A 14,731-nucleotide genomic window follows, 5' to 3' on the forward strand; every position below is an offset into this window, starting at 1 on the left:
GAGGAATTGATTTTTGCAGGAAAAGCAAGCCAGCGCTAGGTCTTACCCAGGACTTCCTGGCCCTTTCTCACTGAAAAAGAATTTCAGTAGTAGATGAGCTGTGAAGTGAAAACAGATTTTATTTGGAAATTTTTTAAGGAAAGGGAAGGAGGGAAAGAGAGTAACACAGAGAGTAACACACTCAAGAGGGAATCGACTTCACAAATGGCAGAGAATCCCGGTACACGTCTCAGGAGACGAGCTGCATGTGACCCACGTGCACAGCCACAGACATGTGGTTGGCCACGTGGGTGCAAGCAGCACGTGGGCTCCAGCAGCATACCCATGTGCTTCCTTTGTTCAAGTTGACTTTTACAGGGTTTTTCCGCAGGCTGTCCCACGTGGGGCTTCTAGCTAGCTAAGAGTGTTGCTAGGGCGGTTGCCAAGGGTGTAGAGTTGGGAGCGGTTAATGATCTTTGAAATTGCTTTCCATGTCCTTGCTTCCTGCTGGAGGTTCTCTGGGGCGGAGGTGGGGGCCGAAGTGAAGTCTTATCAAGCCTTAGTTCCTGCAAGGTGGGCTCTTTGCAGCGTTGGTGCTATTGGTTTTACTACTTCCTAGGAATTCTATTGCCATGTCTACCTATGTCACTTTGCTTAGAAAAAGCCTTTTTCTGTGGTGCTGGAGAGATGGTACAGAGAGAGGAGTCGAGCATTTGCCTTGCAGCGTCTGACTCAGGTTCCATGGATCCCTGGCATCCCATATAGTGCCCCCACCCCGCCCCCATGCCCTCCCTCCAGCCAAACAGCCAGCCAGTTGTGCTCTCTGAGCTCAGAGCCAGGAGTAAGCCCTGAGTACTGCCGGGTGTGGCCCTGAAACAAAACAAAACAAAAGCTTTTTATGGTCCCGCAAAGAAGATTCTCCTTTCCTTTCTTTTTTGACCTGAGTTTCCCATCTTTTCGGGTTGCTAATCCCGGAGTCAATCTGTTTTTCTAGCATCCACTCCATTCCAGACGCTTGACCTTGAAGCCTTGAGCAAACTGAAAAACTCGTTAGGCAACAACAAGCAGTTAACTGGAAGAACAGCTTCAAACAGCGTCAGCACAGCCTATTGAGGCTGTCACCCACAGGAAACGGCGCTTCTCCTAACCAGCAATTCCTCAAACGTCAAGGGACTTTTTCGGGGGCTGGCCTAGGGGGAGGGGGGTCCCTGGAAAAGTGAAGACCCTCAGACGTTCGGAGGGAAGGCTGAGTCGGCCCCGGAAGCCCCTGCTTTCGGTTTCTCTCGCCCGCGGCGTCCAGGGCCCGGAGAGCCGACGTGGCGCCGCGGCTGGAGCACCCGGCCAGGGGCGCGCGCGGTAAGTGGCCCGGCCGGGCCCTGCGGTTCCCCAGGGCTGGTTTCACCGAGTCCCGGCGCCTCGCCGCGGGGCCGCTGCCCCGACTCTCCGCCCCCGGAGTCTTCGTTTGTCAGAACTGACCCGTCACTGTGGGTGCCAGAAAGGGACCCGGGGAAGGGGTGGGCCCTCGGGCTGGTGACTCAGTTTTGCAGATCTTTATCTCAGTGGGTACGGCGCAGGTTGGGGCACACGTCCTTCACCCCCACTTGCCACCCCCTTCTCTCTCGCGCCTGCCGCCCTCCTGGGCTCCCGGGTCAGTTGTAAGCGGGTTCTCAATAATCCCTTACCCAACGTGGCAGTTCCAAGAGGTGCTTAAACTGGGACGCAAATTTTCCTGCCTTGTCCCCCCATCCTCCCTGCGTTCCGTAAACGTTGCTTAAGCGATCAGGGCTGGAGAGACCCTACAGGGTTAATGAAGGCGTTGAACTTGCACGCAGCCAGCCCGGGTTCTCGCTCGGCAACCGTATAGGACCCCCTCGCCTCCAAGCCCCTCCAGGAGTGATCCCTGGCACAGATAGTTTCATAGCGAGAAGCTGATTTCCCTAACACCCCCGCCTCCGCCCCGACTCCAGGAGTAAGCTCACAGGGGGACCGGAAATAAAAAAGTAAATAAACAAAAGTTTCTCACGTCCCCCCTCCGTTTTGGGCCACACCTTGCCAGTACTCAAGGCTTACTGTCTTGGCTATGCGCTCAGGGGGGTTACTCCTGGAGGCCTCGTGGTGGGAGGGGGGGAACCCTATGGGGAACCCGGAGTCGGTTGCGTGCAAGCAAGCGCCGTGGCCGCTGTACTATTACTGCTCCGGCCCCAAGTTTCTGACTTGCGACGGTGTGTGAAGTGGAGACCAGCAGAATTCTGGTGTTGGCGCCCCGGAGCGCGCGGGGGCTGGGTGGAAGCAGCCCGGCAGCATTTTCACACTGTCGCAATAGGCTTGGTCAGGGTTATTTCTCAATGGAGTGCAATAGATTCTTTCAGACAGTTGGACAATAACTTTTTGCCTTGCGAAAGTTCAGAAGGCGCGCTCGGGTTCTTCCAAGGTCTGGAACTTGTTTTCGGCTCAGCCCCTGCCCTCCCCCTCTCCCCCTTTTTTTCCTCTTTCCTTCGGAACCCTTGAAAATAAGTCCAGGGAGTGTACAAAGGAAGCTTTCCCAGTGTTCCTGCTTGATCGGATGTGGAACCTATTGCACACGCCTTTCAATGTGCACAGTCCAAAGGTCCTGGAACAAAGGCGCTTGGAGATCTGCGTGCATGTTTTGCTCAGGGGGACAGGAAGTGAACTTTCAAATCGCGGTAGCGCTCGTGGGTGTTTTGAGTTGACTTTCGAAATCTCCCCGGGGTTGTCGGGGAGGAAGCAGTTCTTCTGAAGCCGTTTCCCATAAGTGGTGCGGAATCTTGGGTGTTTTTCTTCTGGAATTTTCCTTTAAAGTCGCAGGAAAGTTTCACTGGGAGGAGCCTATTCCCCTCCCCCCCACTTGGCTCCAGTCAACAACCGGGCGGGGAAATGGCTCAAAGGGCCGGAAGCTGAGTCCAGCCCAGGCACCGCCAGAAGAGATCTCCAGGCACCGAGCTGGCGCTAGCCCCCGCCCCCCCCGCCCCCCCCCGCCTCACAGGATGTGGCCCACGTCAAACCCACCAGCCAATAGCAACAAAAGACGCAGCTTTCAAAGGCAGTTTTGAAATGTTTTTCATAGGTGTTTTGTTTTATTTTAGGGGTCCCCCGCGCTGTGGCCAGGAGTTATCCTGCTCTGCACTCAGGAATTACTCCTGGCGGGATTCAGGGGACCCTATGGGATGCCGTGGATCGAACCCGGGTCGGCCGCGTGCATGGCAAAAGCCCTACCCGCTGTGCTATCGCTCCGGGCCCCCTAACCCCACCTCAACTCGCAACCCTCCGGGCTGTTTTTCAAGGTCTCTGAGAGGGTGGGGGGCACTATTGAAAGCGGAAACCCGCTGCAGATTTGGACGCAGGAGCTCCGGCCGGGGGGTGGGGGCTGAGGGTCTTCCTTTCTCCTTCCACAGTCAACAATAAGGACGAGGGCGCCCTGGCGGTCCACCCACTGAAACTTGGCGCCCCATAATTTCCGCTTCGTAAGCCTTTTGCTTATTACAAGGGAGGACTTGCCTCGTGTACAGCTCGGCGTGGCACACCCTGTGGAGTTTCGGTGGTGCTGGGGTCGAGGGTTTTGGAATCCGAAGCATCCCAAGCGGAAAATCCTAGGAGGGCTGCGTGGAGGAAGCGCCTCCAAAGCTGCTTGATGGCTCTTTCGGCCAGCTGCTAGTCAGGTCTGGAGTATAGCAAGACCTGTGGAACGGACCATTAGAGGGTTACTACTTTGACACCCCTCTCGCCGAAATTCAAAGGGAAGAGCCGCTGATGTCCCAGTGTGAGTAGAGGAAGAACCCCGTCTGCCTCTCTTTTGTCTTTTTCTCTCGTCCTGAGCCCCCTGCACAGCTTGGCCAGCTTCTTAGGACTCGTTGGAGCTTGTCCCCATGGTCATCTCCAGAATGGGCTCCTTTTGATTAATTCTTCTGTAGACCCTTGAAGGCCAGTTAATTCATGTTAGTGGACTGTCATGCCTCCTTTGCTTTAAGTTTAGTATGATCCTACTGAACTTAGGATCGTATGGGAAGTAATGACCAGGAGTAATGACAGCAAGAGCTAGTCCTTGCTTTATTATAACTTAGAGGTAAGAAACACTGTTTGTAGTGCCTCACTGCAACTTTACACTCCCCCCAGTCAGCCCAGTCAGCTGAAGACATAACAGCCCACATCCATGAGCTCCCTACCTGCACCTCCCTTAGAACTGCACTTAATGCTCAGTTGTAATTCTCTCTTCCTCTCTCCTCTCTCCCTTAGAACTGCACTTAATGCTCAGTTGTAATTCTCTCTCTTCCTCTCTCTCCCCTCTCCCTTAGAATTGCATTTAATGCTCAGTTGTAATTCTCTCTCTTCCCCTCTCCCCTCTCCCTTAGAATTGCACTTAATGCTCAGTTGTAATTCTCTCTCTCCCTCTCTCCCCTCTCCCCTCTTTTCCCTCTCTCTCTGTGTTTGGGGTGGGTGGGGAAGCATACCCAGCTCTGCCCCTGGCTCTGAGCACAGAGTATGTGACCCAGACTCTTCCACTCCCTGGAAACATTTTACTCTTTTCTTATTGTTTTTCTCTTTGTTTTTTTTGACCACACGGTGATGCTCAGGAGTTACTCCTGCCTCTGCACTCAGGAATTACTTCTGGCAGTAATCAGGAAACCTTATCGTGCTGGGGATTGAACCTAGCCCAGTGTCATGTAAGCCAAATGCCTACCTACTATACTATTGCCTGGGCCCCAACTCTTTTATTATTATTATTTTGGTTTTTGGCCTACATCCGCCGTGCTTGATGCAGAGCAAGGTGTGCTGTGTATGTGGCGGGGAGGGAGCATTGAGTGGGGAGGACGATGCCTTTTTGGGGATGGAAACTTGCCCTCCTTTGCATTCCAGCCAGTTGACATGTCTCTTCCTCTTTCTTTTTTTCTTTTCTTTTTGGGTCACACCGGCGATGCACAGGGGTTACTCCTGGCTCTGCACTCAGGAATTACCCTTGATGGTGTTCAGGGGACCATAGGGGATGCTGGGATTTGAACCCAGGTTGGCTGCGTGCAAGGCAAACACCCTACCCGCTGTGCTATTGCTCTAGCCCCTCTTATTACTTTTGTCTTGGTGCTGTTTCTCTGATTGTATTTCAGAGCTGGTGCCTTTCATTTCACTTATAATTTCACTCTCCTCTGCCATCAATGTTCTGATGAAAGACTTTTTTTTAATTGATGTTTTTCTTGTTTTTGAGAATGTGTGAGTCAATAATTTATATTTCATTCATCTGCTATTTCAGATGCCTTGAATTGTATTTCTTTCTCCTCTGTTCTGTGTTTAGAGGAATAGTTTCTTTTCTGACCTATGTACATATGAATGAATTAAAAAAAGACTTTTTACGTTATGTTATTATTATCATTATTTGCAATTTGCGGCCACACTCAGCAGTGCTAGGATTGCTCTCCTGACTGCTCAGGACTGACCCCTGGTGATGCTTGAGAAACCAAATGCTGTGCCCTGGATCAAGCTGGGCTTGGTTGTATTCTGTGCAAGCACCTGTATCACCTCACCACCCTAGATTGAATTTTAAATTCAGACCACTCTTGTATAAAGGGACGTCAGGGATTACTTGCCAAGTATTTTAATGGGACATAGCTGATACTAAACTCTTTTTTTAAAATATACTAAACTCTTAACAATGTTGGGTCTCATTCCCCTTACCCTGAAAGAGCCTCCAGTGCGGCACCACTGGGAAGAACGAGTAAAGAGAGGCTGCTAAAATCTCTGGGCTAGGATGAATGGAGACGTTACTGGCGCCTGCTCGAGCAAATCGATCAACGGAATGACAGTGATACAGTGAAACTCTTAGGGTTGTTTCTTGAGACACTTTTGAGGCCTTTGATGAAACCCTTGGGAAGGAAAGTATTTTATCTTGGAGATTGTCCTCACAAGAAGAGCATTAATACATGTCCTCTTGAAAGGGTATCCAGAGGCCTTCATGCCTGTGAAGAACAAAGACTAAGCTGTTTTCTGCAGCTGGGAAGATAGCCCTCTCTCTCTTGCTTCCTATGTTGGTGCTGGTGAGGAAATTACATTTATTTTCATACCATGGCTTGATGTGCATGACCTTGCATTCATAACATGCAATTCAAGGAATAAAACAAAGTATATTCTTGTATAGGTCAAGGTAATTGGGAACCATTCATGCTGACTGTTATCTGCTGATTCCAGAGAACATTATGTGCCTTGGTGACCAGATGGTTTGGAGGCAGAGTTTCATTCTGTGTGACTGGGAAGTCTAACAGAAGCTAAGCATATTTTACTATCCTTTAATAGGGCTAATACTGAAGGCCAGTAAACTCTATGCAGAATATGGAAAATGGTAAAAATAGTTACTAAGCCTTTCTGGTGCTTTTCCTGGAAGCTTTACACAATAACATGCTTCGGCTGGGTCCCAAAATGGAGAAGAGTTTTGTTTTTCTTTTTTTCTTTTTGGGTCGCACCTGGCAATGCACAGGGGTTATTCCTGGCCCTGCACTCAGTAGTTACCCCTGGTGGTGCTCAGGGGACTATATGGGATGCTGGGAATCAAACCCGGGTCGGCCGCGTGCAAGGCAAACGCCCTACCCGCTGTGCTATCACTCTAGCCCCTCCCCGCTCCCCTGCTTTTTACGTGTATAAACTATTACAGACAGAGCATGCCTGTTTTTTTTTTTTCTTTTTGGGTCACACCCGGCGATGCACAGGGGTTACTCCTGGATCTACACTCAGGAATTACTCCTGGTGGTGCTTGGGGGACCACATGGGATTCTTGGACACACCTGTGGTCTGGGCACAGTGCCCTGTGGTTTTGGTATGCTGGCCTCTGATGTGAATTCTCCAGAAGTCCCACCTCCTGTGGGCCAGTATCTTTCTTCAGGGCTCCAAGTCTTCCTGGGGCTTGTTGTCCAGATCTTTGGCCAGAACCTGACTGTATTTTCCATTCTTAACTATCCAAGAACCAGTCAGGAATTGTATATTGGCTTGGATTCTGCATAACGGTGATCACACACGCCACCTCATCTTCACTGGGCTCTTCTGCCCTCTTGGTGAAGCCAGTGTCTGCTTTCCTCAACACCACATGAGCCCACCAAAGGCTGTTTTCTGCTGCCCATCGACGTTGGTATTGAGTATTCGCAACATTTGCTGGAACTTCTCTGGGATAACTTGGTACATGGTGATGGTGTATAGGCCTCCCGTGCCTGTGTTCTTAACTTAGTGCTCCTCGCAGTTACTCCCGGATACTGCCTGGACTTGTGACACATCATTCTGGAATTCTTAGCCCTGTTAGCCCAGCTGAGAGGCCCTGCATTTTGAGAACCAACATTAAATGCTCCTCTCTTGGAAATAGCTACTCTACTGGAGCTTTCTGTTGGGCTAGAGCGGTTTTGGTGTCTGCTCTCGGGAGAGGCTCCTGACACCCTGGCTAGTGTGGAAACTCACTGGAGATTTACGCTCACCTAGTGTGGGATTTTGAAAAATAGTTGGCAATGTGGCGAGGAGTCTTTCTCAAGAAATGAAACTGAGGAGCCGGAGTGATAGCACAGCGGGTGGGGCATTTGCCTTGCATGCGGCCGACCAGGGTTCTATCCCCGGCATCCCATATGGTCCCCCAAGCACTGCCAGGGGTAGTTCCTGAGTGCAAAGCCAGGAGTAACCCCTGAGCATCGCTGGGTGTGACCCAAAAAGCAAAAAAAAAAAAAAAAGAAATGAAACTGAAACTGAACTTTGCTCTCAGCTCTCCCTGGTTATGTAAAGAACACTTTGTGTCTGGGAAGACCAGAGGAAGCCAAGTCATCTCCCGAGCATGCTCTCTGTCATGTTCTCTGGCGGAGAGTAAAGGGGAATTCCACAAAAATGTTGGGAAACCACAGGAGATTGACTTGTCTGTTGATTTGTTAGCTAATTACAAAGCATTCATTTGGAGGAGTGGCCTCCTCATTTGGAGGAGCAAGAAAACAATTGTACTCGGTTTCCTCCTTTGATAGCCTCTTTGTTCCTCCCCTAGTGAGGTGAAACAGTGATAGAGAGGCGGGGAGAGGAGGGAGACAGGATGGCGTCTAAGTGGAGGCCCTTGAACCTTTTGCCTGACCCCCCTTTCTACCGTGTTGAATGGAATATTGAAATCTGACCCAACTTGGAGTGTAATTTAGGGGATATGTCTAAAGGTTTATGTTATAAGGGTTCTTTCTGCCTCTGTCTCTGTCTCCCTTTATTCCTCCCCCACTTTCCACTTCCTCCCTCACCTCGAAACCTCTGTAACCTCTGATCTTCAGTACCACATTCAAAATAGAGTTTCGAAAAATAGATTCTATATTCTGGTTTTCCCCCTACTACGCACTTGTATTTTTTTCTTTATAGTTCTTGTTAACTGAACCAGTAAATGGTTTTCAGAAGCTTAGGGCAACAGAGTGGGGGGGCTGGCGGGGGGCGGCTGGTTGGTTTTCAAGCCACATCCAGCTGTGCTCAGGGCTTACCCCTGCCTCTGCATGCAGAGATCCTCCTGGCAGGGCTTAACCGTATGGAGTGCCAGGGATGGAACATGGGTCGGGCGTGTGCACGGCAAGCATCCTATCTGTACAATCTCTCCAGTCCCTGTGATTCACAATATGTTAATACTGGTTCATGTGTACGTCATTCCAGCATCGCACCCATCACCAGAGTACCCGCTTTCCTCCACCAAGTGCCCCAGACCATAAACTCAGGTTTTCAGTCCTGTTGGCCATTTGTTGCTCCCTTACTCTGTATCCTTAAGTCCCACGTATAAGAGATCATTCTGTGTCTGTCCCTCTCCTTCTGACTCACTTCTGGTGTAGTGATTATTTGGATCAGAAGCCTTTCATATCCATAGTTCCCTATATCTCCTTTTCTGTTTTGTTTTTTTGTTTTTGTTTTATTTTTTTGTTTTTGTTTTTTTAGACCACATCAGGGGGTATTCGACCACTCCCAGTGCATTGCTTGGGGGTTTCTGTGGTGCTTAAGGGACCATGTGGTGTTGGCGATTAAACCTGGGGAATCCGACATACAAAGTGTGTGCACTAGTCCTTTGACCCATCTCCTAGGACCCCTGTTGTTGGAGTTCTTCTGGGCATGACCTCTTGACCACTAGAGATTGCTGGGCCTGTATGGAGTGTCTTGGGTCCCAACTTCTCAGGGAAACAGACTATTGCCAGGCAACCTGACATTCTCTAAGGATAACCAATATAATAGCACTGTCATCCCGTTGTTCATCGATTTGCTCGAGTGGGCACCAGTAACGTCTCCATTGTGAGACTTGTTACTGTTTTTGGCATATTGAATATGCCATGGGTAGCTTGCCAGGTTCTGCTGTGCGGGCGGGATACTCTTGGTAGCTTGCCGGGCTCTTCAAGAGGGACAGAGGAATCGAACCTGGGTCGGCTACGAGCAAGGCAAATGCCCTACTGGCTGTGCTATCACTGCAGTCCATTCTCTAAGAATAACATAGATTAATTAGCCTTGATTTGCTAGCAGCCACTGGCTTGAGAAGTGGGAAGCAGACATCTTTGGGTGTCAGCAGTACTTCAACCTTGCCCCATTGAATTTCAAGGGCAGAGCTCCAGCAGCTTCTTCCTAGTCATAACAATACCCACCTCCCTCCACCATCTGCTCGGTAGTGCAGGTAGTGCACGTAGGCACATTCCCTCAGCTTCTATTTAACCTCTGCCTCTCCTAATAAACTTTGTCATCTGACCATCAGTCTGTGATCCGCGTGGATGATTGCTGTCACAGGATTTCCCTGCTTATCCGCTGCATGCATATCTTTGAGCCGTCAGCCCTAGATTGCATGTTAGTCTCCTTGTTCTTAGATTTTGTAGCTGCACGGACAGCTATACCCCATGTTCCCCTTTCTTTGAAGCTCCTGTGTCCCCTAGCAACAATTACATCTCCACGCTACCTCACATACACACACTGATATTTTATATCTGCTTGGCGTGGCTCACACAGGATCTGTAGTTTTCCTTCTGCTCTTTTCTCTGATTATGCCAGATGCTTTCACTGAGTAATTGGGATTTTGCTGCCAATCCGTCCCTCCGTTTGTACAGAGGAGAGACAGCATGCCAGTTCTCCTACTGAATGTGCGTGACTGTCAGAAAGCAATCTTGGATATAGTGTTTGGAAGAAATGAGCTAAGCTAACAATGTTTTTTCAAAAAATTCTTATCTGGTATCACATTCTCCCTCCCTGATACCTCCTGAGTTTGAGGGAGAAATTTGTTTCTCTGCAGCTACATTGAGAGTCAGGGCTCAGGCATTTCTAAGAGGTTCAGGGTCTAGCAAGGAGATAAGACTCTCACAGAATGATTTCACTCATGTATAAAAAAAACAACAGGGAAATAACTAATGCCTAAGGCCATGGAAGTGAAACCGTAGGAGGAACTGGTCCTGAGTAGGAAACTTTCCATTGGGTGGGGGGTGGAGGGGATTGGGAGAGGCAGATCATCAGGGAAGGAACTACTACCCTAAGACAATGAGGGAAGTGGTCACTCTGGACCAGGACTGGGTGCTGAAAGGAGGTAGAGTGACACGCATGATATTCTGTCAGTAATAATTGGGTAAATCATAGTTCTTAAAAGGGAAACAACCAAAAAAAAAAAAAAGAAGAAGAAAATAAAAATAGTGCCTGCCAAGAGTTAAGTTGAGTGGCGGGAGTAAAACTAGGGACACTGGTGAAGTGGCTGGTGTTGAAACACTTGACAGTCAATCATGAATAACTATAACTAATTCATGGTGATTCACTTAAAAAACAACAACTGGTCCCAACACTGGCCTCTTATGAGGTTTTGTGAAAAACTGAAAAGGGCCTCCTGCTTTGAATGAAGGGCTGCTTAGGTTTCATGTGAATTTCATGTGAATTTCAAGCCACTGGGGCTAGAGAGGTAGTGCAGGGATACGTAAGGAAGGCACTGACCTTGCATCTGGCCTACCCCGGTTAGGTCCAGGATATGATTCACTGTATATGATCCATCCCCAACCCCTAAGTCCCACCAGGACTGATTCCTGATAACTTGGGGGTATGGCCCAAATCCCCCCTTACTCCTCCTAAAAACCCATTAAAACAACTGGGCGGGGTAAAAGAGGTGGGATAGAGATAGAGATGTATCTTGCCCTTACTTCAAGCCTGTCTGGGTGAGATCATCAAGTTTGAGTGTATCTTCCCTGCTTCTCACCTGCTTAGTCATTCGACCCTTTTGTGTCTGCAGTCAGTGACTTTCTTTTCCCATTTAGTCATTATTTAGTTCCTGGTTTTCTCATATATTTACTTGATATTCTGAAAAACCACATGGAATTTTTGGGAGAGAATGTCTCTGGTGTCATTTCCTTTAACGTGCATCATCTTCGGCTGACTTGGTTTGGAAATTACTTTGTCTGCTGGGGATCCCTTACAATAGACCCAACTGTGCAGAATTTCACGTATTCAGTTATCAAGATTGGACAGAAAGAGTGTCAGTCTTTTGAATGCGAGGCATTCATTATTTTGATAAGAGGATTTAAATACTACTCCACTTACCCACAGAATGTCTCCATCGCAAAGATTTCTGAAAGACACGAAGAATGCCAGCAGAATAGAAGTCAGGAGCTCTGCCTGTTGATTGACGCATGGACTTGCATCCTGAGCGCCCCTGGACGTGACAGCCGTCAGTGAGCCATGACTGCTGAGGTCATCCACCAAGTGGAGGAGGCCCTTGACGATGAGGATAAGGAGGTGATGCTTTTCTTATGCCGCGATGTTGCTGCGGATGTAGCTCCACCTGATGTCAAAAATCTTTTGGATATTTTGAGTGAGAGAGGGAAGCTGTCTGATGTGGACTTGGCAGAGCTGCTCTACAGAGTGAGGCGGATTGACCTGATCAAGAGGATCTTGAAGATGGACAGGAAAGCAGTGGAAGACCACCTGACTGTGCACCCTCCCCTTGTTTCCGACTATAGGTAATTCAGCCTGCAGTTTTGAACTCTAGCTAGTGCTCGGAGCTGTCCTGGAGTGCTGAGTGATTAGTGGAGAGTGTGTTTGTGTAGCATGCTCAAGGCTCTGACTTGATCCCCAGCAGTGCAGGGTGCTCCACTGGAGGGATGCCCAAGTATAGAGCCGAGAGTAATCCCTGAGCACCACCAAGTATGGTCCAAGGAAACAGAAGAAAAAAAAAATAGGAGAACAGTAAGAAAAGTGGCATTTTTCTTTCTTTTCTTTCTCGACCCACTGATACAGCTCCAATATAATACATCCTAGCTTTGATAGCTTTGACCTCTTTAGATTCTCTTTTTCTCTTTCTCCGTTTATTTCTCTTTCTCTTTTTATCTTTCTCTTCACTTTTCTCTCTCTCTTCACTTGTCTTTCTCTTTCTCCCTCTTTCTCTCTCCCTCTCTCTCTTTCTCTACTTTTGGGCCATACCTGGCAGCTCTGGGGAAGGGCAGGGAACCATGCAGTGCTTGGCATTGAACCTGGGGCTCCTACTACAGAGCATATGCTCCAGCCCTTTACGCCAGCTCCTTGCCTTCTGGATTCTTAGAACTTGTTTGTTTAAAGCAACTGGATAGAAAATTATAGTGAGAGTAGAAGAAATGGGTGGGTATGTGTTAGCCTGATGGATAAAGTAAGAACAATAAGGATGATTGAGAGTCAGTAACCCTTGCTGGGTTCTGACAGGGAGATCTTCAGTGGTTTGTGCTAGCTGATTTTCTATGATGTCAGACCCCAGCAATTTTCTTTAAGAAAGAAAATAACAATTCTGATAGATCTTACTGGCTTTCAGAATTTCCTTCTGAATCTTTGTCTACCTTTTTCCTGCCTAGGAAGTTCTGGAAGTTCAGATTTTTTTTTTTTTAAGTAACTGTGATCTAACCCAGGGCCTCACATATATAGGGCCTCACACATACAAGGCAAAGGCAGATTCTTTTCTGCTGGGCGACATCTCCAGCTTGAATATCTCTTTTAAGCACCACCCTTGGGGTCCCTTTCCCTTTTAGCTAAGATAGCATTGGGATTATTCCTGCCTCATGTTTTCATTGTACTATAGGTGGTTCAGGGTGAAAGACTGTCTTGGGGGAAGTGAAGAATTTATAATCTAAATCAGTAGTTCATTTCCCTCCAGACCACTGGCTATTAGTTATGTTGATAACTATTTGGAGGTGATGGCTAATATTGAAAACTGTATTATTAAAGAGAGTTCAAAGTAGAACAGGACTACAAAAACATTTGGGTCTTGGGGTCTAAACTCCTGTTTTAAACCTCAGAAGTATCAGTTACACAGATAGATGGGCCACTAGCACTGGTCAGTACTCTCCTACTTATTATATATTATATATATATATATATATATATACATATATATGTATTTGCTTTTTGGGTCACACCTGGCGATGCACAGGGATCACTCCTGGGTCTGCACTCAGGAATCACTCCTGGTGGTGCTCAGGGGAACATATGGGATGCTGGGAATCGAACCCGGGTTGGCCGCGTGCAAGGCAAACACCCTACCCGCTGTGCTATCGCTCCAGCCCCTACCTTATTTTAGTAGTTTGTTGAGGATCAGTTAATTTACTGTAAACGATCCCTTAAAAAAAAATTGGGCCACACTCAGTGGTGTTCAGGTCTTACTCCTGCCCCTGTGCTCAAGGGTTACTCCTGACTGGTGCTCAGGGGACCATATGGAATGCCACGATTGAACTCTGGCCTGCCGCATCCAAAGTAATTATCCTACCTGCTGTACAATTGTGCTGGCCCTGTGAAATGCATCTTAAACTCTGAAATCGTTTAGGCTCAAGTGGTAGAGTGCATGTCTAGTGTGTGTGAGACCCTGAGTTTGATTCCTGGCATCTCACTGTGAGCTGCCCTGCGGGCCCCCAAGCATTTGCTAAGTGTGGCCCTGGTGGCACTAGTCCCTAAGTACTGCCATTAAAAAGACAAAAACAAAAGCAAGCAAGCAAGAGGCACGCTACAAATTATTGTTTGTTTTATTTTTCTTGCTTACCTCCTACCTCTCCACCTGCCATGGAATGCCAGGGATCTTCCTAAACTCTTTCTGAGGCACTGACTGGGTTTTGGAAGCGTTAGGGTACTCTCTCTCCTTGTTCTGGGATACAGAAGCAGCACTTCCTCAGCACCGGGATGTGCCAGATTCATTTATTTTCCACCTTAGTTGGCATTATTGGGGATAGACAGATGCCAGGTGCTTGGTAAGCACTAGCCTACAACAAAATGAACAAAGACGATTCCATCCTGAAGAATCCAAATGTCTAGGCCTGGGAGGTGGCCCTGACAGCATGTTGTGGTGGCTCTGCAGGTAGCAGGCACAGCCTTCTAGGCAAAGGCGTCCCTGGTCACTAGCCCCAGGCCCCAGGGGTCTTTTGCCCTTGTAGTGAGGAATGAAGCCAGGAAACCCCACGTGTTTGTTACTTTGCCTTAGGATCTTGTGACTCAAAGTATGGCCCCGGGATCAGCTGCACCAGCATTTTCTGGAACCTTGTTAAACAGTAAAGGCAAGATTATTTAAATTTTTCTTTTTTCTTTTTGTTCCTTCGTCTTAGTCATTTAGGTCCCTCAAGTATTTCATTATAACTTCTGGGGGACCTGGGGGACTTTTGAGGGAAGTTTTAGTTTTCCTTTTGAAATCTGGGGAAAGGACAAGTTCCTTTTTTGAGTTGCCTTTAGAGCTCTTCCTGGGGGGTGACCTTGACTTTCTGTTTCATGGCGGGGGGCACATTCAATGGGGGCATGCTTTAATTCTCAGCAGGGA

At 48.3% G+C, this 14,731-nt stretch overlaps 1 protein-coding gene and 1 pseudogene across 2 annotated transcripts in view; one reads left to right on the forward strand and one right to left on the reverse strand.

Moving 5' to 3' along the window:
• The first annotated feature begins 819 nt into the window (after positions 1-819).
• CFLAR (CASP8 and FADD like apoptosis regulator) overlaps positions 820-14,731 on the forward strand; it is a 42,499-nt gene continuing 28,587 nt past the window's right edge. Inside the window, exons 1-2 of one of the 2 annotated variants that reach the window (XM_055123095.1) lie at positions 820-1,335; positions 11,515-11,927. In XM_055123095.1, the coding sequence (XP_054979070.1) occupies positions 11,647-11,927 (281 nt within the window). In that variant the 5' untranslated portion in view covers positions 820-1,335; positions 11,515-11,646. Of the gene's footprint in view, positions 1,336-3,116; positions 3,758-11,514; positions 11,928-14,731 lie in introns of those variants that run through there. The other variant, XM_055123096.1, reaches the window with a different exon arrangement.
• Positions 3,839-7,155, reverse strand: LOC101541571 (40S ribosomal protein S18-like; annotated as a pseudogene).

The sequence above is a fragment of the Sorex araneus genome, chromosome X (assembly GCF_027595985.1).
Source record: "Sorex araneus isolate mSorAra2 chromosome X, mSorAra2.pri, whole genome shotgun sequence".
NCBI lineage: Eukaryota > Metazoa > Chordata > Mammalia > Eulipotyphla > Soricidae > Sorex > Sorex araneus.